Source organism: Fringilla coelebs (genome assembly GCF_963513975.1).
Source record: "Fringilla coelebs genome assembly, chromosome: 3".
NCBI lineage: Eukaryota > Metazoa > Chordata > Aves > Passeriformes > Fringillidae > Fringilla > Fringilla coelebs.
This window is the reverse complement of record NC_140030.1, coordinates 83,174,975-83,201,761: the sequence shown is the minus strand read 5'-3', so window position 1 is coordinate 83,201,761 and position 26,787 is coordinate 83,174,975. Positions and strand designations below refer to the sequence as shown.

At 43.4% G+C, this 26,787-nt stretch overlaps 1 protein-coding gene across 1 annotated transcript; it reads left to right on the top strand.

The window, feature by feature from the left end:
• Positions 1-3,750: 3,750 nt before the first annotated feature.
• MRPS18A (mitochondrial ribosomal protein S18A) lies at positions 3,751-26,351 on the top strand. Its single transcript, XM_084203290.1, has 6 exons — positions 3,751-3,886; positions 4,059-4,090; positions 7,611-7,715; positions 15,977-16,100; positions 16,879-16,945; positions 25,520-26,351. Exons 1-6 carry the CDS (start codon positions 3,787-3,789, stop codon positions 25,662-25,664), a joined length of 573 nt encoding a protein of 190 aa, XP_084059416.1. The 5' UTR covers positions 3,751-3,786; the 3' UTR covers positions 25,665-26,351.
• The last annotated feature ends 436 nt before the right edge of the window (positions 26,352-26,787 follow it).

Below are 26,787 nucleotides of genomic sequence, written 5' to 3'. Positions count from 1 at the left end.
TTTAACATAAATTCTAGACGTTTTGCAACCAACTTATAACCAGATTCAGGTTTCCTAATTTTTCAAGAAGGGGGAAGGGCTGTTGGATGCAAAGTGAGCGCTGACCTGCACTGACCCCTTCTGGAAAGCACCAAGAATGTACCATTGGAAACGAACCTGCACTGGTCCTGGGGGTGCGTGTGGGAACTACTTGACCTAATAGCTTTTTCCATCTTGATTCCTATGACTTTTAATCATGTTTGGTTGGAACAGCCTCAGCCTTCAGAAGCTATTTGCATGGGTAAGGCTCTGGAGCAAATATACATGTCATCCATTAACATCCAGCGGACCAGAAAAGGCTCACAGGACCAGAAAAGTTTCTTTGTAGATGGAAGCAGATACACTAATTGATTACAAGAAACAAGAAAAATAACAAAACATAGTACATTTTCAGACAAGAACATAACACAGATTAGTATGAAAAGAAAAATGGAGCCTTACAAAACAGGGACAATGTGCAATCCCAAAGCAGTTCAAACAAGAGAATACAATTTCTTTGAGAACGGTCCCATAAAATCTCTTGAGGCTATGAGCAGTTCGGACATAAGTTTCTCAACTAAAATACGGTACTTCCTTGCTCCTGACCAGATCCACATTTGGGAGCACAGGTTTAATTTTTATTTAAAAGGAAAAGGAATAATTCTTCAACTGCCAGTGACATCGCATTCTGCTCCTTGGAAACGTCCAGTTCTGTCTAAACTGGATGACCCACCACAGCACTGACAAATCACAGACCACGGCTGAACCAGCTTACAGAAAGAAAATCACTTTATTTTCTCTCATGTACAGGGACATCATATTCAGGGTTATATTTCTTCTTCCCTGAACACAAGGGCTTGATGAAATAAACACATTCAAAAATTATCTGCAAGAAATCAGAAATATGTCAAATTTCCAAATTTGGAAATAGATTATGGGCTTCAACTCAAATTGGCACATGCTTTGTTTTTCTCCTTGGGACTCGATGGTCTGCACTGCTAACAGTTGTAGAAATATGCACAAGACAAAAAAAAAATTCTCAGGAGAAGAGACAAACCGCTCAACCCAAGCACAAAGGTTTTTAAGAATGTAATGATCTTCCTTCTTTGCATTAAATTATTTGTCACTTAAACTCCTTTAGAGACAGCATTTGTTTGAAGATGAGGCAAGCAAGTGGAGTACTTACTGCATTTGAACTACCACCATGTCGCTGGTCTCCTTCTGTCTGACCAAAAGCCACACTACTGCTTAAGTAGCTGCTTCAAAAGTCTCATGACATGGAGAAATTTTTGAACATCCACTAATCCTCTGTCTTCATAACTTTACCATGGTGAGCCAGCACCGCGCTTATCAACTGTTGATTTCCATCCCATAAATTAGGTTTTCCCACTCACAAGAGGCAACAAAGCCGGCACAAGAAACTGCGTTTATTTTAAGCCATTGAATAAACTCTTCTGTTAGGTTGTTTCTTCCCCTAGGATAAAACTCACTTTATAAAGAAAAAAAAACAACAACCAACCCATAAAATTGTGACTTCACTACACCACTGTGCCCAGCGATGTTCCTTCTCCTCATAAGGAAATAATTCCCAGACAGGATGGCAGTAAATATTTTGCTTGGCTCTTATGTTTAAGCTTTTGGACAAGTTGAAAATCACCCTGATTCTAGAAATCATTATATAGCATAAAACAGTGAGAGAGGAAGAGCTCTCTTCCGGTAAGCACTCTTACTCAATTTGTTCTCTGAATAAATGGGATGGCCCTGCTTTCACTGCTTGGCATAAAGCACAAGAGTCTGGACAGAAGCCCTGCCTTCATTCCCACTTCTTTGGAAAGTCCCAGAGTTGAGAGCTTAGACCTGCAACTGAAAGAGATTTGCAAAGTAGACTGTAACAAGAAGCAAGTGCAACACACAAGAGGAAGGAGATGGAAGGACCTCCTGCGACAGGAAGATCAAATTATATTTTACAATTATTATTACATTTATGTTGCAGTTTACATTTTGCACCACATTTTAGATAAAACTCAGAAAAACATACAGAACATCTTGGATGAGCACTGTTGACCCCTTATGAAACAGAATGGCATGAATGTCCATCAGCGTGCATGAGTCACAAGTGATTTTAATTTACTCTGTTAGTTTTCACTTTCTGGATTTTTTTAAAGAGTTGAAATGACAGAAAACAAACAAGCACTTGGAGAAACTCCATGAATGACCTTTGCTCTCAAGTACAGTTCAACTCAAGTACGCTCTTCACGAAGATGCAGCATTACCATCTAAGACAAATTGTTTGTTGGTGTCTGAAATCCCAGTGGACTATGTGAGTCTGAGCAAGCACCTCTAGGCTACCTTGCACCAAAGGCAGGTGTGAGAAGTCAAGCGATGAGGTATGCTAAGAAAGACGATCGGAAAATGATCTCTCAGCAGCCTTCAAACTGTCAAAGAAAAGTGATATTCAAACAAAAATGCAAAGTGTTTAAACTAGACTGACTGTTTACAAGACTTACAGCCGGGCAACACACTGCTTCAAATTGTCACCTGCTGAAACACACAAAACACTGCAGGAACAGGCAGGAACCTCAGGATATCTGGAACATGCAGATGTGATAATGGTGATTTGAAACAAACCCCCTCCCCAAATCCCACAGCTGGCATGAAACCCTCCTTGATGCAGGAGGCACTCACTCCAGAGCCCATCCAAACAGAGGAGTCATACAGTTGAAGTAAATCCACCTCTCAGCCTTCCCTCACTGGAGAGCTAGGAGATTCAGGAGCTGTGGCAGGAGTGTAGCTCAGGCTTCCACAACACAAAGGCATTACTACCACTAGATTTACCTCCACCCTCCTAATCATGAGCCAGCCTGTGCCCAGGGGGCCCAGAAGGCTGACAGCATCCTGGTCTGTCCCAGCAGTGGTGTGGCCAGCAGGAGCAGGGCAGGGATTGTCCCCCTGTACTGGTGAGGCCACATCTCGAGTGCTGTGCCCAGTTCTGGGCCCCTCACTGCAAGGACATTGAGGGGCTGGAGAGGATCCAGAGAAGGGCAACAGAGCTGGTGAAGGGTCTGGAGCACAAGTCCTGTAATGGCCGAGGGAGCTGAGGGTGTTTAGGCTGGAGGAGGCTCAGGGATGACTTTATAACTCACTACAACTCCCAGAAGGTCGTAGCCAAGTGGGGATCGGCCTCTTCCCCCTGGCCGCTAGTACTGTACCAGGACAGGACACAACCCCTGACTGTGCAGGGGAGGTTGGGGTTGGACAGCTGGAGGAATTCCTCCACAGAAAGGGTGATTCGACATTGGAATGTGCTACCCGGAGAGGTGGTGGGGTCACCATCCCCGGAGGTGTTCAAGGAAAGACTGGATGTGGCACTCCCAGTGTCTAGTTCCCGTGGTGGCCTTCAGTCATGGGTCGGACTCGATGACCTCAGAGGTCTTTTCCAACCTAGCTGAATGCTGTGATCCCAAGCTGATATGACCGCCAGAAAACCCAAGCCCCTAAACAAACAAACAACTAAACCAACCAAACAAAGAAAAAAACCCAGGAAAACACAAGCTCAGCACCAACCACAACAAACTTAAAAGAAACAAACGAAAACAAGAAGGAGGACCAGCCCGCGGAGAAGACGCGGGGCAGGAGAACAGACTCCTCCTCTCTCCCCCGGCTCTGCCCCTCGGGCTCCGGGGCGGGCGGGACGTGCCCCGAAATGGCGGCGGCAGCGCCGCCCCCCGCCGGCGGAAGCGGCCTGACGGCAGCGCCGGCCGCGGCAAGATGGCGGCGCCCAGCCTGCTGCGCGGGGGGCTGCGGCGGATCTTCTCCGGGCTCCTGGGGAGCGGCTGGGCCGCGCCGCCCGCCCGAGCCCTCCGCCAGGGTGAGTCCGCAGGGGGCTCTGCACGGCCCCGCGCCCCGTTGCCTCGCCGCTGTCCTTGAAAATTGGTTGCGGTCACTGTCATTTGCCCTTTTCCCTCGCCCCCTCCCAAAATACTATTTCTTTCAGCTGTTTGGGTCTCATTGTGGCTTCCCGTCTCTTTTTTCTTTTGCAGTCGTGGAGGTGACTGAAGGCAACACGACCACAGTAAGTCCCTGCATCCCCTTTTCCTTGGTAGCTGCCTCTGCCGTGGCTTCTCGCTCCTTCAGCCATGTGTGTGTCCGTGCCCTACCCAACAAGGAAAGGAAAAAAGGGGCGCATTTCTGCTCGAAAGACCTCTCAGGATGTGAAGGCAGAGCCAGGGCAGGGATTTGCTGGGAGTGCAGGTTGGATGTGGAGGGTTTGGCTGCTGAAGGAGACAGGATTATCCCCCTGTTGCTGGTGACTGGTACCTCCAGTCAGAGCCACTCGGGAGCACCAAACCCCTCACTGCAGCCCGGCTAAGGTCGGAATCCCTGACCAGAGGCATTCAGGATCTAAAACACTAGAGGCCATTCTTCAGTGGGGCCGTTTCCTAAACTGGTGCCATTTGGCATCGTCTTGAGTGTGGACAGGCATTAGCGAGGATTGCCAGCGGCTCTGTCACTTCATCCTGCGCTGGCAGTCTGATGTGGCATTGCAGGACATGTCTGTACCACCTGTGTGCCACACACATCTCATGCCCTTGATCTGTGTTGTGTTTGTTAACTGCAGCCTCTGCCATACTGGCTTCAGGCGATACAGAGCTTCCATCTTATAACACACGTGGTAAAAAAAAAAAAAAAAAAAAAAATTAAATGAAAGGGGTGTTTTCAAAGGAAAACTACTCCTGAAAATGAAACAGAAGTTCTGAAGTAACTGATAAAGAAGAGCATCTTCTTAGCTACAGTTTGATGCAGGAAGGAAAAGATTAAAGCAGTAGAATTAGAACTTTGCATAGTTAGCACCATCTGATGTGTTATACTTTTATCAAGAGATTTGTCATTTTTTAGAAGCACTGAAAATTACTGAAGGGGAAAGGAGACTGCATTATTCTGCTCACATTGCATGGGGCAGTAGCACTATATGTCTTGGCTGGAGAGTGATAACACAGATATATATCTATATATATAGATATAGATATGTAGATATATATATATATATATATATAAGATGAGGAGAGTTGAGGAGGAAATTGGGAATAGCTCTAGGAGAGTGCACTTAAATATTAATCTATATATACATAAATAATAATAAGGGGATGGGGATGTTTTGCTTGTTAATGAAACAGAAAGAACCTGCTTGTTCGTGCCTTTGAAACTCTTAAATATTTTTGTCAGAAAAATATTTTGTTGAAAGTTTTGTTGTATTTGTGCTAGCAGACATTGTCATGTCTGAAACCTCCATGGAGCAGATACCTTACTCTATTTGAGACTACATATCTAAAATATATGGCAGCTAGCAAGATGTCATAAGACTGTCAACAAAAAAAATAAGTTTAAGGTATGGCAGTAGGTATGATGGAAAGTATCTATTTTTTGCCTTCAAGTGCCAAATTACTAATCTTTGCCCAGAAACCTGAAGAGAAGAGCTTGCAAGTGTGACCTGAGGTTGTTTTAACCAAAACAAGAGGGGAGTGTGCACGCCAACAAGAGTGTTCACACCAACAAAACACACTCAGTGGATTGCTGTATTTTGCACTCACTCAATCAGTTTCAAAGGGGATGTAAATTATATTCTCAAAAGTCCAAAACATTGACTGAGGTGCTTGAAGCAGAAAAAGTAAGCATTACATTAGCAGAGCCCTTTATGAAAATAACTCTTCCTGGAGATCTGGTTTTACTTGCTGTGTAATATCCTAGCATCAGTCTGGAATCCATCAATGCCCCTAGATGAGGAAAATGTTGTCAGATGTTTGTGTTAATTGACAAACCAAAGCTGATATGTTTCTCAGTGTATCCATTGGTCACTCCATTTATCCTGCCAATTCTGCATGAGTTCTTCCCTGAATCCATATTTCCCTGCTTATCTTTCTGTGTCCTTGTTTCTAATCAGTATTGAACCAAGTGTTTGATGTGAACCAGTTGATAAATCCCAGAGAAATACAGATTTCATCAGCATACTGATAAGGTAGAGCCCCTACACTGCCTTTTAGATGTGTAATAGAAAAATAGCAACTGAGTGGATTAACAGTATAGAAGTCCTCAGCAGTTGGGAAGTAATTGCCAAAACTTGTACACCGCAATTTATCTCAGGAAAAATTGATGTTGACATAGCATTCTGAATCTTAATTTATTTCCAAGATGGAGTTACAGTCATAGTACAGTCTTGAAGCCAGACTGGCAAGAATCAAGACTAGATACACCGGCTTTGTAGTATTTTTTATGAAAATAACTTTACTGATTTATAGAAAATTAGATACTGGCCTACATCTTATATTCATAGTTAAGTACTTGTTTTTGTAAAATTGGCTGTTGTACTTGTGGGGGGAGGAATCTTACTTTAAAATTGACAATTCTGTTTGAGGTACTGAGATGTAAACTACAAGTAACTTACCTGTTTCTGTTTTATCATCAGAAAGGCAAAAATCTGGCATATGAAATAGTTCTGTGAGTTCAGCTGGATGCCAGTTTCCAGTGCACACTTACAGGAAAGGTCATGCTTTTCTCTTCCCAGGTTTTCAGGCACAGAACCTGAAGTTTTCTTAAGAGTAATCTTGCATTCTACCCAGGTTTTCTTTTTGAACTCTGGTGCTTACACTCTTTGAGGCTGATAGTTAGTGGTCAGAATTGGCTTTTAATCTTAATTTGACCAGAGAAAACTCCAAAATGTCTTGGAGAAAAAAATAGCATGGTTTTACTGTCTCTTCATTTGGGTGCAATTTGAGATAGCTCTTGTTTCCATTAGTAAGTCCTCAAAAAAGAAAAAAAGGATAAGTGCACATGCAGATTAACTTCATATTTCTAACATATCTCTGAATAGGAAACAAATTTGTCAAGTTCTTCCTTTACATACCTGGTACATCTCTTTGCATGCTACTTGTGAGAAAATTTGAGTGTTAGATACCACCACTTTATAGTGATGTACAAAATATAATTTTATAATCTCGTAAAAGAATTGTTCAGAGAATTAAACTGGATAAAATATCGGTATTATAAAATAAATCTACAGGCCCCACAGACATTTCCTAACTATCCTTTCTTAAATTTAAATTTTGCTCAGCGTTTTCCCTGCTGATGATTTATAATCCAGCAAGCCCCTATATGTTTTCATCTGTAACATGCATCTGCTATTCTGTGACATTCTCATATTACCAGAAGAAAAGTTATTTTAAAGCTTTTAGCTAAAGGGCCTCTACACTTTAAAGGCGTGGTGGTTCAAAAGAGTACTGCAATAAATGGAATTCAGGTGAATATGAGAATTGCACACTGACTGTCAACTGGTTTACATTTAGAAAAATGTACACAAGAGTTTGCCAAAGGGTTTTCTACACCCTTTGTCCTTCTCCCCACAGTCAGGGCATAAGCATACCAAAGGGCTTGTTATATCTCTATAAAAGTGAGTTGAATGATGCACATGCTGTTCCTCTTACATCCTCACAGAACTGGGCAACCTACTGTGAATTCAATGAAAACTATTCCTTGAGTCGCAGGTGCAGGTAGAGCTGTAAGCTGTGCCTGATCATTCCATGCTTTGAATTGTTTCCTAGATCGAAGGGAGAATTATAGAGGATGCTGAAGCACCACCTCCTCCAAACCCCTCTGGCCAGTGTCCCATCTGTCGCTGGAACCTGAAGCATAAGTATGATTATGTGGTAAGTTTAATGAGGGAGTTCCCCCAACCCTCATCACTGGACAAGTATTGCTCTCAGATCTACAAACCCCACAACCCGCCCCTCTCGAGTTTTCCTGGGTGTAGTAAAGCTACTTAACTCCAGCTCTGCTTCTCTTGGGTGCAGCAAGAGCTCCTACACAGTAATTGTATGCCTTGGCTGAGGGTGTTCCTGGGAAAAAGGATAAGCTTGTCTCAAATAGGAGATTTGGATTTACTCACATGGCTCTCTGATCTGAAAGGCCATATAGCTCTTCTGTGCCCAGCTGCCTTTCACCATTACGCTTCCCAGAGAATCAAACTGAAATGTAGCAGTTGGTGGATACAGGCCCAGCTCTAGAGAGGCCAGGAGGCTAGGTCGCTTATATGACTTCAAGCACTACGATTTCTCATTTGTCATTGTTCACTAAGTTAGTAACTGTTTCATACAGCTTTCAAAACTCTTCATGAGTATGAAAGAGCATACATTTTTACTTAACTTGCAAGAGAAAAAAACAGGTTTTATTCAAGCATTTTGTAGGAAATGCTAATAAGAATTTTATAAACTAAGGAGGGGATAACTAATACTAAACCTAGAATATGGGAAGGAAATTCTGTAGTGCTATAAAACAAAAGCACAAGAGTCATAAATGCTTCAGAATAAGAAGCATGATATAGCAGATGCAGAATGTAACTTTACAAGAGGTCACTCAGACACAGAGTTTGCAAAAGAACTAAATTACCCCCTTGCATGCTCAAAACCCAGCACAGGAATTAGAAAAGAAGAAAAACAGACAGGAGCATGCTGGTACTAAGATAAGGCAACAGAAAACTCAGAATAAGCTAATGTCAATAGGATTAGAGAGGGGGATACAAATATATTGGAGAAAAAGAAATGTTTGTGAGAAAGTCCACTATTGAGAGGAGAGGGGGACTGAAAGCCACTTTGGTTGCAAAATGACTGTGCTGCTTGTGTGTACTCCTAGTGTACACATGCAAAGGAAAAATTATGTTTTAGTATCTGTATATTGATGGCAATGTGCAAATGTAAAACAGGGAAAAACAAATATAGAAATAACTCAAGCATTGAATTAGGTACAGACCAGCAGGCCTGTCTTGCCTGTTGCCGCAAGGTCTTGGAGGAATTAGCTAACAAATACACTACTTCACTCACAGGATTTTTTTAAAGCATAAAAAATAATTCTAGGGAATAACCAAATTGTTTGAAAACTGCAAGTGACATACTGAGTAGATAAGAGAGGAAGGAGAATGATGCTGATGATTACTGATTGGTAAATAAAACATTGCAGATTCCAAATAAAAGGTATCAGCTAGGAGTTAAAGCAAATAACCTGTTGGATAGGACTAATTAAGACTCATGAATTATGAAGAATATGAATACAGCAATAGTACCAGACAAGATAGTTGCAATTACTCCAGACAGGTGGAACAACTGATGTGAGATGTAAATGAAATAATGTTTAGGGTCTTTCAAAGCCTGTGTTGCAGAAATTGAGGCATTTAGAATCTAATTTGTCAGGGATTCTTACTCAGGCTGGGTGCAATATTAAACACTGAAATAAGTTGGGGGCAGGGGAATATTTAGTGTTTTCTCAACAATGTGGGAAACTTGGTTATACAATTCTTGTGTTTTCTGGGACCCCCGGATGAAGGAAGGGAAGGATAAATCTGACTGCATGTACTTAGAAGGTTAATTTATTTTTTTATTATACTATATTATATAAAAGATTACTATACTAAACTATACTAAAGAATACAGAAAGGATACTTACAGAATGCCAAAGGATAATGATGAAAACTCGTGACTCCTTCCAGAGCCCTGACACAGCTTGGCTGTGATTGGCCATTAAGTCAAAACAATTCACAGCAGAAACCAATAAAACAATCACCTGTTGGTAAACAATGTCCAAACACATTCCAAATCAGCAAAACACAGGAGAAGCAAATCAGATAATTATTGTTTTCTTTTTCTCTGAGGCTTCTCAGCTTCCCAGGAGAGAAATCCTGGGCAAAGAGATTTTTCAGAAAATATGACAGTGATATACAATGAGTTTGCAGATCATAATAAATTAGGTGAAATGACAAATACCATTAAGCTTTGTAAAGTACTACAAAACCTGATCATGTCTGTTTTGTGTAGCCCGTGTCCGAATGCAGAGATTCCTTGCAATTCTTTTTCGTGGTTATTAATTGTGTAGTGATCAAAACTAACTTATTACTTACTCTGGAAAATACTTTTTTAAGGTTCATATCATTTTATGTGACTTATAAATGCAAGACATAAACAGCATAATTAAACTCAGTAATTCTAGAGATTTACAGAAAGCATTCCATGAGTCACACATTTACAACCCTTGAGAAACTATAAAGTGATGTTCAGGGATGAAATAAGTTATGGCAGTGGATCACATCTTGAAAATATGTATGTAGACTTACATAGATTCAGTTCCTGCTGCCATGTGTGGTGGAAGACTCCACTGAGTATCTGGAGAGGTAATGCCATCAAGAACCAAAGATGTTTTAGACAATGTGATTCTGTAGAGTCTGAGTTCCAGGATTAGCAATTGGTCACCACAGACAGTGTGAAACATGAGTTTTACATGTGTTTGTAGGGTGAACTAAGTTACGAGTTTTCTTCCACATCTCACTTTGATTGTTAGATCCTGATTTCTACTGTGCATTAAGGAGGCAAGACAAAACTAAATATGAAGAGAGATTCTGCAGCCAGGCTTGAGAATCATTGCTAAGATAATTTCTTAGATAAGAAATTGTGGTGCTGAGAGGCAATCTATGAATGTAGATTCATCTCAGCTGTCACGTAGATTTTGAATGCATGTGCATCTAGTGTGTATATATCCAGTGCTCCTTCTGGACAAAGCTAAAGAGGGCACTGTGAACTGGTATTTTGAAACTGCAGATGTTTTTTACCTCATATTTAGAAGCATTTCTCTTGGGGCTGATTAGAACTAGGAGAAATTTGAGTTCTGGAGAAGACCACTTCTCACTTGTCCCTTATGTTTTTGAATGCTTTGCACTAGTCACATATTTTCAGGATTTTCAAATGTTAAAATCTCCCTCTTCTGCACTAAAGTACTCTCTGCTATTTTATTCTCTGCTGCAGCTGTGGTGAACAGCAGAATCTTGAGATGCTTAAGTAGTGAAGTGCAGGCATTTAACTCTGAGGGCAATTAAACAGTGGGACGTTTTTCTCAATGATGGTTAATTGTACTAAATGTCTGTAAATTGAGAGCAGCTATTTTTGTTAAGATATAGCCTAGTTCGTACAGCATAACCTATAAGATGAGCTTGGTGAGAGATTGGAATAGATGGTGTTCCTTTGAGATTGATAAGCTGAGATCAGTCTGTTGCACAGAAAGGAAAGTGTGAGCTTTTTTGCTTGGGATGCTTGTAATTGGACTGAATGAGGCACTATGAAAAGGGAAGTGTTGAATTAGCCCCTGAGGGAGTTGAGTAATATGACCTCACAGGACTTTCCTTTTGTCATGTGCAGCTAGCACAGTCTAAAGTAGTGGCATAATGAGTTACTCTGGCTGTCAGAGAACTGGGGGACCAGTGTCTCCAGAGTCATTAATCAATTGAACAGGCATTGTGAGCCCTAGCAGGTCATGATTCCAACCTGTCTCAGCTGTGGTGTAGAGGGCTGCAGTTGTCTTTCCCAGTTCAATCCTGATCCTCTGGTGTGGCTCAGGATAACAAAGCTTTATATATTAATTCCCACAGTTTGTGGTCTGCATATGTCTGTCTGTCCAGTGAAACTGAGATCTCAGTTGATTTTTTTTCATATCCATCAGAAATAAAAAAATTATTTTGGTCATTGTAGGAATGCAACTGGATTGAAACCTGCAGATCTTTTGCAAAATGTGTGGAGAATGGTGTACAGCTCCCTGGAGTAAGGGGGAAAGGAAAAACTAGACTCTTGTATAACTGGAAATAATGACGGACAGACTTGCCTGATACAGCCCAGTAGTAATTTGGCTGCACAGATAGAACTGTTCTATCTGTGCAGTAAATGAAAGTTTTAATGAATCACGTGTCAGTCACGGATCCTGCTTTTCCAAATGTCTGCAGACATTAAAATGCAGGTGCCTCTGCATTTTGGTTACCATCTATTCACAAGAATATGTGGTACGTAGTGCTCCATCCAGCAAGTTTGTCCAGCCCTTTTAGAAGTGGAGGCTAAACTTGTTTTTCATTTCCCCCCCTTATCCACTTCAAACATCATTAGTTTGAGTAGGCAGTAAATATGTCATCTTGCTTTGGCAACAGTTAGGGGAAATCGAACTGCAGGCTTTGCCTATTAGCCCTACATTAATTCTGTCCAAGTTGTTTTCATCAAATGCTGCAGATTGCAGGGGTGGGAATGTGGGTCCAGCCTCATGGGAGCTGTCCAGTGATTAAAGCAAATCAGTGGTTACAGTCTTGGCTGTCCACTAGCACAAAATGTGAATTTCATGGAACATGACGGCACCATGAGAACTTGCCAGACATATTTTTTAATTTGACCGCTCCATGTACTTGTTAACTTTCCTCCACAGCTGCCCCATGAAGTTGGCTGTACCTGTCTGCTTTGTCCCAGTGGTAAGATACATCTGTGTGAATATTCTGGGAGAGGCACCTGGCCTGTTAACTGTGGGGAATCTTCAGAAATGGACAAACCTTTGGTCAAGTGTGCAGCATTTTAAGCCAAGCAGCGTGACAGTGATTTGGAGCTGTAGCAGCTGGGACATGACTGATGATTTCAGTCAAGAAATGACTGCCACACCAGGGTGTTGGTCAGTTGGTGACACTGTTGGTCAGAGATGATAACAGAGAGCAGATTTTCTTGATTTTTTTTTCCCACAGGGAGGAAAAAAATATTATCTCCATTTGCTTCCTACCACCCTCTTTGCATGGAAACACTTGATAACAAGCCTGTGACTCCATGAGGTGTGGTGGTAATATGAGAAATCACTTGGACCACACACACAACCTTCAAAAGAGTGTGTGGCCTACTTAGGCTTTCATGGCTGCAAAGACTGAAACTGCTTCAAATTTGCCATCAGCTCTCCTGAGTAATGAAGCAGGCTAGTAGCATAGTCTTGCAAGTTTTTATCTTTCTAGGTACTTAGAGCTGAACAGTCCTTTTTCACCTAGGGAAGTGTTATGTGCTAAATGGCAGATTGAGTTAGTGATTTGAAGATCTAGACAGCTAAAGAAGAAGAAAAAGGGGGAGAGTCCTGCTCTGGTTTCCTGAATCCAATCCAGTGTACTTCAGGAGTGGTCAAAAGCCAATGCCCTTGGACATTTTGGTTGGCCTCCATCCAGTTTCTACTAGTGCAGCTGGCACCATCTGGTGCCCTGGTTACTGTTCTCCTTGGCTGGACCATGTTTAGCTGGGCTGAGGGATACTCTGCTTCCGTTTAACCATGGATGGCCTCCCAGGAGCCCACTGCCAGTTGTGGGGGCTTTTCTCCTTTGGATACACATAGTTCTATAGGGTGCCTCTAAGTAATTTTGTATCAGTGAGGTATTAAAGTCAGTGTCTAAATGTCAGTGGGCCTACATGACATTCCATGTTTTCAAAGGACCTGGATCTGAAAATCAGTCTGAACATGTTCTGAACTATAGACAACTGGATGCAGAAAGCAAGCCAATTAATGGGAAGAGGGAAACTGTGGGTCATGATGATAATAGTGAATACTATATTCACTATTATCATCATGATAATAGTCATGCTTGGGGGTGGGAAGGACAAAAACAAACCACAAGACCCCCAAACAAATAAAACCCCTCAACATTTGTCTATAACACTTGTAACCAGTATTTTATCCCAGGTGACTGGAATCCATTTTTAAAAAGAGTAGGAAGGAGAAGCCTGAGAACTACTGACCTATCAGCCTCACCTCTGTGCCTAGGAAGATCCTGGAACATCCCCCTAGAAGCTGTGCTAAGGCACATGGATTACAGGGAGAAGCCAACAAGGCTTCACCAAGGGCAAGTCCTGCCTGGCCAACCCAGTGGCTTTCGGCAATGGAGTGATTCCAGGCTTTAGATGTCATTTATGTGCACTTCTGTAAAGCCTTTGATGTGGTCCCCACAATATTTTTCTTTCTAAATTGTGGGGAGATAGACTGAATGGCTGGACTGTTAGATGCTTAAGGCATTGGTTGGACAGTCACATCCAGAGAGTAGTGGTCAACTGCTCAGAGTCTGATAGACAAGTGGTGTACCTCAGGGGTCCTTACTGGGGCCAGTTCTATTTAATACTTTCATTAATGACACAGACAAAGGGATTGAGTGCACCTTCATCAGGTTTGCAGATGTCACAACTGAGGGGCGGGATGCTTCTCCAGAGGAACCTGGACAAATTCAAGAAGTGGGCCTTGGGAATTTCATGCAGTTTAACAAGAACGTCTGCAAAGTGCTGCACCTAGGTCAGTGCAGCCCCTGCTATCAAGACAGGCGGGGAATGAACACATGGGGAGCGGCCCTGGGAAGGACTTGAGGGTGCTGGTGGATGAGAGGCTGGACATGACCCAGCAATGTGCACTCACAGGCTAGAAACACAGTTCTGTCCTGAGCTGCATCAAACAAAGAGTGCCCAGCAAACTCAATGATCGTTAAGGTCCCTTGCAACCCAAACCATTCTACGATTCTACGACAGCATCTGTCAGAATCCATCATTACCAGAAGGGCATCCTGAATTCCAGCAGCCCCCTTGACAACTGAGCTGGTCTTGTGCAGTAGGCTGGGTGAATAATTCCTAGTTAGCTAGATTTCTGAATACTCACTTTATATTCACTCATGATTATTTGCTTTTGCCAGGCCAGTAAATGAAGGTAAGAATGCTCCAGGGAGCTCTTTGTGGAACAGCAAGGGTGGGGGGTTAGGAGCAGGTCTGTGAATCTGTGAACTGGCAGTCAGGATCAGCCAACATGAGAAGCAACAAGTACTCTTTGTTCTTGCCTGTTGCCCTGGCTGAGGGGTGCAAAGTTCTGCCATGCCTCGTTTGAAGTTGCTCTGTCCAGACGCTCGCTGGCTGGTCCCCTCAGCCTGCAGGCAGCCTCTGCATAGTCTTGCTGCCTCAACTAGGGACATACTTAAAACAGCCATGGAGAAGTAAGCTCTCAACCAGCAACAAGTCTGTTGAAAGGGAAATAACAAGTGGGAAGTCTCTGGAGTCCATTTGGGCCGACTTATGCTGATGTCAAGAATGCCTGCTTATGTTGGCCTGAGGGGTGTCTTTGAATACCCCTTTGGGTATCTAGCTCTGGTGTTGTGTGTGGAAATGGAGAGCATGGATCTGAGTCCTGGGCTGTTGTACTATGTACAGTTAATGGGACACTTGTGCAACAGCTGTTGCTGCTGTGTTTAAAAATTTGTCATTCCAGCCCTGTGATACTATCTGATCCTAGAGATCCCTTTAAATTGTTTTTATTAAAAAGGCTGTTTTACATTTCTAGGGTTTTTCATTGTAAAGGTCAGCAGCAGCGTAGTCTAAATTGTTCTTGAATCACAGACAAGCCCTCAGCATGCTTCAAGTGTTCCTTTTGTCCACTATGACTGTCACAGCCTCACCTAATGCACACGCAGTTGGAGGACTGAGTGCAGCAGTTTATCCTATTAGTCCTTTCTCATCAGCACATATTCTTTTCTTACGTAAAGTATCCTCATGCAACATCTTGGACCATTTTTCTGCTCTCCACCCCTCTGGAGAGACCTGAGGGAAGCTCCACCATGGGAAACTAGATAAAAGTCTGAGGAGTAGATAGCAGAGAGCAGTCCTGCTCTAAGGGAACAAGGAGGGAGTCAGAGGTGATCTAACATATCTGTGAACTTTAGGACAGCAGCTGTGATGGCCTTTCAAGTTGTGTAAACAATATTCATCTGTAGGTCTTGTGTAACTCTGAGTACCTAGGACACATTATCTTAGCAAGAATCTTGGAGCAAGTAGTGAAACAGTGAAGGAGCAGGGATTGCAGCTGACATCATGTGTTTACGCTAGTGAAGTCAGGGGAAGGCTCAAACCATCTGAGTGACCTTACTAAGCTAAACTGGCAGGCAGTGACAGCAAGCAAAAAACTACTTGTTGCCAAGCTGCAGGCAAAATGAGTAGGGAGGAATCATTGTTTGTTTTACCCTGTTTTGAGTTCTGTACACAACACAAGGCTCAGCACAACACCTGCAGTCACAGCAGTGAAGGTAGCTGGGGCACTGATGGTTTTGCCCTTCTTTCTCCCTCAGGATGTCTTGCTGCTGAGTCAGTTTATCCGTTCAGATGGAGGGATGCTGCCACGAAGGGTCACAGGCCTCTGCTTGGAGGAGCACAAGAAGGTTGCTGTGTGTGTGCAGATGGCTCACCGTGCAGGTACATAACTCTGCCAGAGATAACCCCTGACTGGAGGGTACCTACTGAACCCCTTAAGAGGGGTCTCCTGCCCAGTTGGTATAGCTCGGTGAGTTGTCATTGTCCAGTTACCCAGCAAACCCGTTACGGTCCAAGTGCTAGGACAGGGTGATGGAACAGACTCTACTTGTTCTGCTTTCTCTATGTCCTGACTCTTGCCTTGACAGCAGGCATTTATCCCTGTAGATGAGACAAGTGTTGCAGAAAGATCTAGGAAATGGTTCAGTCTCCAGTAACTAATGATTAAACACCTGCACTGAAATTACTTGATTTACCTAAGCTTGACCTACCCCATTAGTAACGTGCAACTCTGCCATCTGCCATGGGATGACTTTTTTAGTTTTCCCAGGCTGACACAGTCAAGAGTATTGTGCTGATCTTTGTGCCTGGTACCTGAGTTGTATCCAAGTTAAATGGACTGAGAATTTTCATAGTCAGATTTTCCATCCTGGAGATGGAATCTGATGAGACAACAGTGCCCTGTGTCATCTGTAAAAGCCTCTGTGATGAGCCCAAGTGACAGTGTCTTTGGTGTGTATTTCCTCCCTATGCCCAGCACAACTTCCCAGCTTCTCTGGCTGGGGTGCAGGTTCAGCAGTGACTGAAGATAAAATACCCTTTCTAATGTACTTGAGCTTTTGCTGTGTTGTTGCCTGGCTTATGAGGTGTAATGTGACTTCTGAATGCAATAGAAGCAAAGAGACACTGCAAAATATTCTCACATCTTTTTCTGTTTCAGGTTTGTTGCCAAACCACAGGCCTCCACTTCCTGAAGGGCATGTTCCCAAGAAACCCAAGCTGAACAGGTGAATAGTCTTGTCTTTCCACATTTCTCTTATTTGGGAATAAATTGGAAAGGGAAATTCCTCACAACTGGGTGAGAAATGCCTCAGGCAGCAGGGCTCATAAAGAGTGCTCAGCATTTTGGAGAAGATCTGTCACGATATTCTCTTGGCAGTCTTTTGAGGACAAGGCGTATCTCATATAAACCATTTATTCACACAAGATTAAAACTGCCACACATGTTAGAGTCTGCCTGCCCTTCCTCAGCTGTGCTCACCTCCTCATCACTAACAGTCAGTAAGGCACAGGAGGATGCCACAGATGGACTCACAGCAGCACAGAGTAGCTGAGGTTGGAAGAGGGAGGCCTCTGAAGATTTTCTAGTCCAAGCTCCCTGCTTAAGCCAAGTCACCTAGAGCAGCTTACTCGGATATGCTCAAAACCTGGCTGGACATAGTTCTAAGGTTAGACCTTCCCCAGATTCTTCTCAGGGCAGCCTGTTCCAGAGAACCAGCCTCATACAAGACAGTGTTCCTTACATTCAGACAGAATTCCTTTTTTAATTTGTGCCCATTGCCTCTTGTCCTGTCACGGAGCACCAGTGAGGGGGGAGAACCCGTCCCTCTCTTCTTTACACCGTCCCTTCAGGTACTTACGAACACTGGTAAGCCCTCACTGACTCGCCTTCTCTCCAGGCTGAGCAGTCCCTTCTCTCTTAGCCTGCTGAGCACCCAACAGCAGGAGGGTGCCCAGGCAGTGATACCAGCAGTGAGGAGGGCAGGCTGAGCAGCCAGCAGGGGCCCATCACAGGCCTGTTACCTTCTGCCCCATTCCAGTTTCCTCCAGTCAGTGATTCGCCCTCTGCCCGCTCTTCCCCCTCCCCAACCTGAATGGCCCCTGGCCTTTGGTGGGCAAAGGGAAAGCCTGCAGCCGCCTCCTGCTCTGTGCTGGGCGCTTGGAGGTGCTAATCCCCTGTTTATACCCTCACACTTTGTTTCCATGGGGATGTCAGAGCGGTGTACGAACCTCGCATTAGCAAACCGTGGGGTTACCAGAGGCCATGGGGCTGCCGCTGGGAGAGCTTAGACTGCAAGGCTGGAGACTCCTGCATTTCAGGTCTGACTCTACAGTGGAGATTTGAGAGAGGCTCCTGGAAATGCTGGCGGGCTGCATAATGGGTATCAGTGAGGGTCACATTAAAGGACTCTACGTTTGATGCAGCTCTGTAGCCATCAGATACTTCAACTTCTTCCTTGTGTCTTACAAGTCTTGAGGATTCTTTAGTATCTGTGTCTTATCTGACAGCTATGGGGTGGAGTGTATTGTCTTGTTAGCATTCACATTGGAACCCTGAGTAGCAGGTTGAGACTGGACATGGTAAATGCAGTATCTTGCTGGAATCACACCAGGACTCCAGATCTGATGCCCTGACTCTTACAAATTGTTCTATAGACCTTTAGTAAGAACAAAGAATGAATACCTCCGGATGCATTCTGCATGCAAGTAGGTGTGCTGCGCCTCTAAATTAATTAAATTAGAGATTACTGCATTGCTAGCCCCTCCCTACACTACTCTTGTTTTTCTCTTCCCAAAGAGGGAATGTAGCAGGCTCAGTGGAAGCAGTTAAGAAGAAGAGAGCAGAGCTGTTTGCTGACAATATGGAATAGCATTGAAGTAGGCAGACTTTGGGGTCTGAGTGGAGGCAAGAGAATAAGATCAAGAAATGAGATTGAAGGTTTTGATGGTGGAGCTGACACTATACAAATGAGTCCCAAGAACTAGGATAACGTGCAGGAGTACTTCAGGAGTTCGGTTCTTCTGGTCCCTCATGATACTGTCTTATCAGCCTGTTGGAAGGGGAGAGCTCTGTGTGTTGGAGCCTTGCAAAATCCTGGCCATTCTGTATGAATTTTGACCATGTGAACCCCCACCTGTACTTCCCTCATTGCTCTCTGGAGCAGTAGCTGGCATGGCATAAGGTAGAAGTTACAAATTGCTTCCTTCCTCTAGCCTGAAGTGCACCCACATGCTGAATGACTGAAGTCATTTAGCTGGTACTTATTTTGGGAATGAAGCCAGAGCTCTTATCAGAAGTTTCCCACATAAATGACTTGTCCAAGCTTACCTTGTCTTTGCCTCTGTACTTGTTTCCAAAGCTTCCTGTAAGTCTGCAGTAGCTTGGGAAGCACTTGATCTGTGGTGCTGCCAAATATAAGTGAACTGACAGGGAAGAAAAGGAGCAGAAGTGGGCTTGAACTTTGGAGTCAAACAAGCTGCCTTGTTCAATGCCATCAGAACATGTCTGCATCATCCTCTAAACATGTAATATCAGGGCTATTCACTTGACTTAGCTTGTTCCTTCATTGTGTTTATGTCTACTGGATTTTTAAGTGCCAGTTCAAGAAGAGATCAACAGGATCTAAAGAGAGCCTATTATAGCAGGCAGTGCATAACAGTTAAGTGATGTATTTTCCAAATCTTTGAGCTTCGTCCCTTTTTGAGATCACTGTATTGGCTGTTCTAGCCATCTTTACCACTCTGCTTAGATGAGAGGTAGCAGTGCCTTTCTGCAGTGCTGCTATGGGTGTGGGAATTTTAACAGGGAGAAACTTAGATGCCTCATAACATGTTTGGGCCCCTTGTTAAGGCTTTTCCATGACAGAAACACTGGTAATGTAAGCAATCTGTTGTCTGTCTCTTTATTCTGAATGGGGAAAATCTTCACTTCTGTAAAGGAAGGGCTTCTGAGAAGTCACTGTCTATTTAGATGTTACCTCACACACTTCTGTGGGACTTTGTAGTGTCTGGGAGCTGCCTGCCATCTTACACTGAGGTGAAGAATGTTTTGCTCATGGTAGAGCTCTTGACATACTATGCCATCAACTGCTAGAATGACAGGAGTAAAGCCTAAGATAGCCTTAGGGACTGATTCCACTCACACCACCTGAGACCAAAGGAGATTCATCACTTCAGTGTCAATTGGGACTCAGAGCCCAGTGCCTCTGCCATGATACAGACCTGAGCATTGAATTACTGCGCATAGACTTGGAGCAGCAACTCTGGCCTGGCTGAAGTCTGGCAGATTACTTCATTTGGAGGAGCAATCCCTTTCATTTTTTTCCTGTCTGGCAAAGTTCTGGTTGGTGCTCCCTGTGGCCAGGCTTCTTCCAAGGCTCAGTATTTTTGAGAGCAGCTTCATTTGTTGCTAAAAGAGGGACAAATGAGCCTGATGAAAAACTGATGTGTCCCTTAGACAATGTGTACATTGTCTAAGGCCAGCTACACAGGAGGAACTCTATGGCTCCTGGACAAATGTACTAAGGAAGTGTGTAAAGAACTGAGGAGCTGCATTAATGTATACTTTTGAGAGCACTAAAAAAAAGTTCCTCAGCTATATTTTTACTGCAGTTGTGGCTGTCTTGGCCAGAATGTGTGGCCCATGTCACTGTCACCCTGATTAAAGTGAGCCTGCTTCAAATCCAAAGAGTCTGGCATGCACTGGCTAGCACCTAGCTGGGATTAAAAGGTATCATGCCACCATATGGAACTATCAGCAAACTGCCTTGTTTTAACAAGGGTCAGGGGTGCTGACATGCCATTGATTTAGTGTTGTGAAGTGTGGATTTATCATGCAGAACCCCTCTGCCTCTCAAGAAGGTGCTCTTCTGGTGCTTATTCAATGATGTTTTCCAAAAAGCAGAATTCCTGCTCTGTTTTCTGAACTGGTTGTACTATCTCAATTGTACGAACTTTGGACATTCCCTTCTACATGCCCCAGATTTCTCTGCAAAGCGATAAGGTTTTCCCTGCTTTGCACTGGGTCAGTTGGCAGCTGGCCTTCTTCTACCCACTCCATCTCCTTATCCTGTTTCCACTGCTGGAATTCAAGAAGAGCAGAATGCTTTGAGAATATCTGACCTGCAAATCCTGCCTTGTACTTGGTTATATAGCTGTCTAGCATAGTATGGAGCATTCATCCATGATGTAATGTAACACAGAGGAGAAGAAGGCATAAGATGAAAGTGAAACGCTAAGCTTTGTGGTCAGCTAAGCTGAGGGTGGTAGGAGATATATAGGAACACCTTGTGGCCAGAATTCAACTGGGGAGCATTCCAAATCTCCCTCTTCTAATCCCATGCAGTTGGGACACTGTCCAGGTGAGACTTGCCATGATATTTCTCATTTCTTGGACTTCAGTTCTTTGCCTTTTTGCTTTCTGCCTGATTCGTTTTTGACAGTGATAGCTCATGAATGTTAGCACTTAACTGCTTTACTAGCTATGCTGCTTTTGAAGAATGGGCCATGGGAGTAACCCCCATCATCCATGAACTCTTGAGTCTCATGTCCTCACCTTCTCTTACGTATCATTTGTCTGCAGAAGCTGGACATTGAAAACAAATGAAGTTTACCCTGTCAATGCAGAATTACTCCCTACAGTTAATTTTCCTCATGTTTGGCCCAGTCTGGGGCTTTCACTCTTTCCAGGGGATCATTTCACAAGCAAATTTGTCATGCAGCCAAGGATTGTTCCCTCATCCTCAGCCTGTATTCTCCCTTTTAAAACTTCCTGCTGTTATTTCTGCATTTGTTCATTCTCCAGCCTGGCATGTTCCAGTTAAGTGCTGCAGCAACAAAATATTTTCACTAGCCTGTGAGGCTGAGGAAGTTCTAAGCGATTTCACCAGCATTGTGTAGGGTGACAGACTGTTCCCATACTCCAGAGTTATGTATGTGCAGGCTACCACACACCAGAACCATTTGGGAAACAGTCGAGCTCAGCTGTAGGTCAAACGTCTTCCTTTCAGTAATGGAAACCTGAATAGCTCAGCAGTTTTCTTTTCAGCATGGAAGTTTTTGCATGGAAAATGTGGACTAACAGTCTATCCAGAGCCCAAAGCAGTCTCTGAATTCAAGCCAGCATCTAGATGCTCTTCTAATATGAATATAGCGCTCATGTTCTTCTGGCACATCCAAAGTATTGGTTAAAACACAATACTGTGTCGTGAAGTTGTTCCCTATCCAAAAGGACTAGGGGTTGTCACAGGTTCCCTGACTCGGGGGTCTGTCATCAAGAGGTGCTGTAAGATTATGGAGTACTTGATTTTGGATGCTCAGCTGCCACTCCATTTCCAGCTTCCTACTGGAAGAGCGTAACTTGACGCAGATAGTATCCAAGTCAGTCCCGGTTCTATCACCTGAACTGGAGGAGTCGTTCTGTGTTAAGCAAGAGGCAGGCTCCCTACAAATTCCTCATGAATTACAAAGTTCTCAGGCTCTGTGGACCCCTCTCATCCCTGGGAGCAGAATCTGGTTTCCCTACGATCAGCATTTCACTCCAGCAGCATGTGGTTCCTCTCATCTGCATGTGAACTGTGTTGTGCATAGCATGTGTATTCAAAAGCAGAGAGCCAGAGGGGCTGCAGGTGAGCAAAGCCAAGAGGTGTCATGGGAAGGGATGTGGCAGGGAGGAGGCAGTCTCGCCAGCACTTTGATCGAGTGCTTCCTGCAGTCTGTAGCCCTCTGCCTTCTGCTCTTAATCCAAACAAAAGCCATATTGAAAAAATTCAGTGAGGGTTCAGAAGTTCAGACTTGAATTGTACCAACATGGCCTTTGCTTGAGCTGTCTATGTGGTTTTCCCATTTCCCTTACCCTGCACATGAAAGCCTTGTGCCTACTTCTAGGTCTGAAGTGGCAGCCTCCAAGTGGGAAGGCCTGCCCACTGAACAGAATCCATGAAAGCAGACTTCCACACGCTACAGAGATTTTAGGCTGTTACAAAGACTGCAGGTGAATTAACCACAGTTGTTTCCATCCTGATTGTATCTTGCCGTTTCCCATCAGGGAAATCCCACCAGAGTTCCTATCACGTTTTTTTGCATAAATTTGTGCACTTGGAGTCTAGGAATTCTTGTTCTTGCGCAGGACCCTACCAAGGGTGCAAGCAGAGCCCTGAGGTGAATCACAATTCCCAAGTCTGGCAGTTATTTCCCCCTTTGCCTAGAGTGGGAGCTCTGCACACTGAAGGGACAGGTGAGGACACTGCGGACCAGCCTCATTTGGCATCCACCTGAAGAGTCTGTCTTGACAACCTTCAGCTACTCAAGGAAATTCAAACACTCTGCCAGTGTGTGTTTGTAGGTGATCATAAAGACTCCCCAAGACAAACCTAAAATGAAAAGTAGGGGCACTTGGTGAGAAAAGGCTGTACCCTACCTTACATGGATGGCAGAGTTTGCAGGGAAGTCCTGTGTGCTGAGCTTTGAAGCTCTCCTCTGTGAGTTTTGTGGATTGTTTTTACTCACTGAAAAAAACCCCAAATCTGTGAAATCAGTAGGAAGCGGAGTTAGTCAAAGAGGAGAAGGAACTTTGTAGACTGACTGCTCCCAGGCATCAGGCTTTTGCACTGCTGAATCAAGGTAAAAAAAAAAAAAGGAGGCAGCAAACAAAATAGGACAAGTTTGAGTTTGGGACAAAGCAAGTATTAAAAGCCCTAAAAGCAAATGTGCTCCAGGAAGGGAAAGCGTCCAAATGTCTGTTTCAGCTAACAATGAAAAGCCCCAGCCTGCAGTCCCCAAAGGAAGCCAAAAGCCTGGACCAGAGGGCTGGATTAGACCTGCTCAAAAGAGAAATAACAAAAGCTTTAAAATCAGGCCATTACTAAATCCTCCTTCCTATGCAGAATTGGGGTGTGCACTTCCAGCCCCCACACAGAAACAGAGGGATTTCTTAAAAAGCCACTGTCTGTCTAAACCTGCATACAGCATTGATGTGTATCTCACATTCACACATTCACTACTCTCCCAGTGAGATCATTTATTATCACAGGAGCACTTTCCCGTAATCGTGTGGACACGTGACCAGAATTGCACTTGGCACATTGATGCATTAAAACAATTTGGGATTTTTTCCCTCCTTTTCTGTAAGTGTAGTCTTACAATACCAAAATTTGTGCTACAGCACCCCCCTTGCAGCAAGGGGAATATGAAAAGGAGGACCTAGCCCATGTGCTTATCTAATACCTCTACAGCTTCTCCCAAGAAGCTGCCTTGCCATGGTCCTTTGCCACATTCCAAACTGGGGACCTGTATTTGGTCTCTCTGAACTCCCCTTGCATGTGAAATTAGAGACAGGAAAGTCTCTCCTACTTCCTGTACTGATGCTGTTATGTAAGGGGTTCCACTAATGCACCAGCATAGCATTACAGGTCAGAAGGGACGAGTTTAATGCACATATAGGAAAACGTGGCTGGATCTTGCTGTGTGTCATCATCCAGACCCCTCCTGCTTGTGCTTCTAGGTGATTTAACTGTCATAAACTCCTCAAAACAAAGCATTTTGAAAGTGGCTTGATTTCAGAGACAGAAAGCTCCACATGTGATTAATTTTTCAGTTCGTGCTGTTAGGGAGTACTGAGGAAGAAAAGTGCTAAATGGGCTGCTGTTCTGCAGTCTGTAGCTGCCTGGCATAGCAGGCTTTCTTTGTAGCTCTCAGGAATGTGCTAAATGCCTTCAAACAAATGTCTCTGTCCAAAGTTCTTAATATCTCAAATTTGCACGATGCAAATAAAAGGTAACAAAGCTTTTTGTGGGGAGGATGAGTGATTGAGGTTACATTAAGACCATGGGATTACTCAACAGAGGCATGCAAACATCGCTGGACAAAGTTTATCAGTCTGTTCCAAATTCTAATTTGTTGGAGCATTGTTTGTGCAGATTATGCTAAGGTTTTACTTTGGATCTTTATTGTCTGAAAAGACTCCTCTTTCTCTAAGGACCTCTATTCCCCTCTCTACTGGTAGCAAAAGATTTAAAGCCTAACAAAACTCCAGGCCACCCAGCCACAGGGTAAGATTTCCAGTAACTGATTCTGGATCTGAAATCCCCTGCCTGTTTGCAAAGCCAAGTCTAAAACTTCAAATGGTAAAAAGCAGAGGATATTTGCCAGACACTGCTCTTCACAGAGATTTGTAGTTTTGATGATAATTCCATTTTAATACCTCTTACACTGTAGGTGCTGATTTCCTGCACTAGCAAGCTCTTACAGCATTACACAGAGAACACTAGAGCAAATATGGACATATAAAAATACAAGACTAGGCCAGAAACCCATTGCATGCAGAAATAATAGCTAATTATCCCCCCCAAAGTAAATGTATTCGTTTTTAGAAGCTTTCTCACAGAATTTAGCCTTTGTAATTAGTTTACCTTATTGAGACCAGCTGTTGAAATAACACTTCCCCCAGAGGCTGGATGCATTCAGTCTTGGACTTAGTTGCAATGAAGGGATTTGGCACTCCAGTTTAGCTGCAGGTGGACAACTTGCCAGCAGCCTGGAGACTACACCTGATTTGTTTTGTGAAAATGGAAGCAAGCAGGTGCCCGTGGGTTCAGTAGAGAGATGAGCTTAGAAATTCCAAAACAAACAAAAATTCCTTTCCAGGGGTCCCTTCTGAATTGAGGGAGCTCTGCTCATGGTTATTCCTTTTATAAAGAGGTATGTTAGGGAGGCAAAGGCTATAGTGCCTTGCTTCTGCTTCAGCTGGAACATTTTCTCAGTGATCAGTCTCAAACTGAACTGTGTTTGTGTTGTTTTGACAGGTACCTGACCCGCTGGCCCGTCAGATCTGCAAAGCCCATTTGGGAGAGGGGCCCTAAGTGGTGCAAAAAGCCCTTTCCAGTTGGACACCCTTTGCTGAAGGATAATATCAAATATACACAAAAGCCTCTTTGTTTAAACCACTAGTGGCCAGAACTAGCACAGTCAGTAAGCACATGTTGTCCACTGTTCTGCTGGGATTTTTTTCAAGTTTGTCAATATCTCCAATTTTCTTATTCCAAAATTGTCTTCAGTACTCTATATTGTGTCCAGCTGTGATCTTTTCCTCTAGGAAAATACAAGAGCCATCAAAGCAAAGTTCAGTGTGCAGGATGATTTGACGAAAGCAAGGGTCAAAGACTTCTACCTCAAAACCAGAAAGAATCTGTAGGCTTTTGTTTCTTTATGCTCCACAAATAGGTTTGGAAAAGGATGTTTCCTTCTCTTCCCAGCAGTGAGTGGTGTTTCCCCAGTAATGTGTGTTTCAACTCAGATTTGCCTCATTTGGGCTTTTGTACCTGTGACACAGATGGAAGAAAATTGTACCTGTGACACAGATGGAAGAAAAATTTCTCTGCACACTGTATTTTCTCAGCAGTAACAGAAATTGCTACTGACTACTGAAATTATTATTTTTTTTATTATTATCATCTGTACTATCCAAATTTTCACCAGAACACCTGTGGCAGTGGCAAACAGGTGTGTGTCTTACATGTCCCCTTGAGAATTCCTAGCTTGTTCTTCGCTCCTGAATCTGGCAAATACATAGTGTTGACATCCTTGATGACTGCCTGTTTTTTTTACCCCTGGCAAATAAATTTTTCTTAAATCTTTCATGTCAGTGATATGGTTGCTTCCTGGGATACTTTGGAACTGATTATCCATATTGTAACTAAAAAATGGCACCATTTCTCTCCCTGTGTAGTACACATAGTGATCTTCCACCTACTGACCATTGCTAATTATGCACCTGGTAGGAAAGGTTCATTAAATTTATCATGATCATTATTGTTTTGGCTTCATTTCTTTGGTATTTATCTGGGGGCTTCAAATCAATCCAAAATTTTTATGTACTACTATGCCAATTAACTTTGTATTGCTTTTATCGGAATCATCTGCTAATACCATCAGCATGGACAGGAACAAAAGGTAAGGATAAACCTGTATTATCCAGGAAATCAAATTAGATTTAAATGGTTCTTTTTAGCCTTATTTTGTGAAATAAAAGCCCTAGATTCAGCCCCTTGAGCTGGCCAAGACCTTTTGCTTT

What these genes read in the sequence shown, in the direction of transcription:
- MRPS18A (XM_084203290.1), top strand. Translation starts at nt 3,787, where the DNA reads ATGGCGGCGCCCAGCCTGCTGCGCGGGGGGCTGCGGCGGATCTTCTCC. An exon ending in CTGAAGGCAACACGACCACA is followed by an intron (nt 4,091 to 7,610) that starts GTAAGTCCCTGC and finishes ATTGTTTCCTAG; the next exon opens with ATCGAAGGGAGAATTATAGA. An exon ending in AGCATAAGTATGATTATGTG is followed by an intron (nt 7,716 to 15,976) that starts GTAAGTTTAATG and finishes TTTCTCCCTCAG; the next exon opens with GATGTCTTGCTGCTGAGTCA.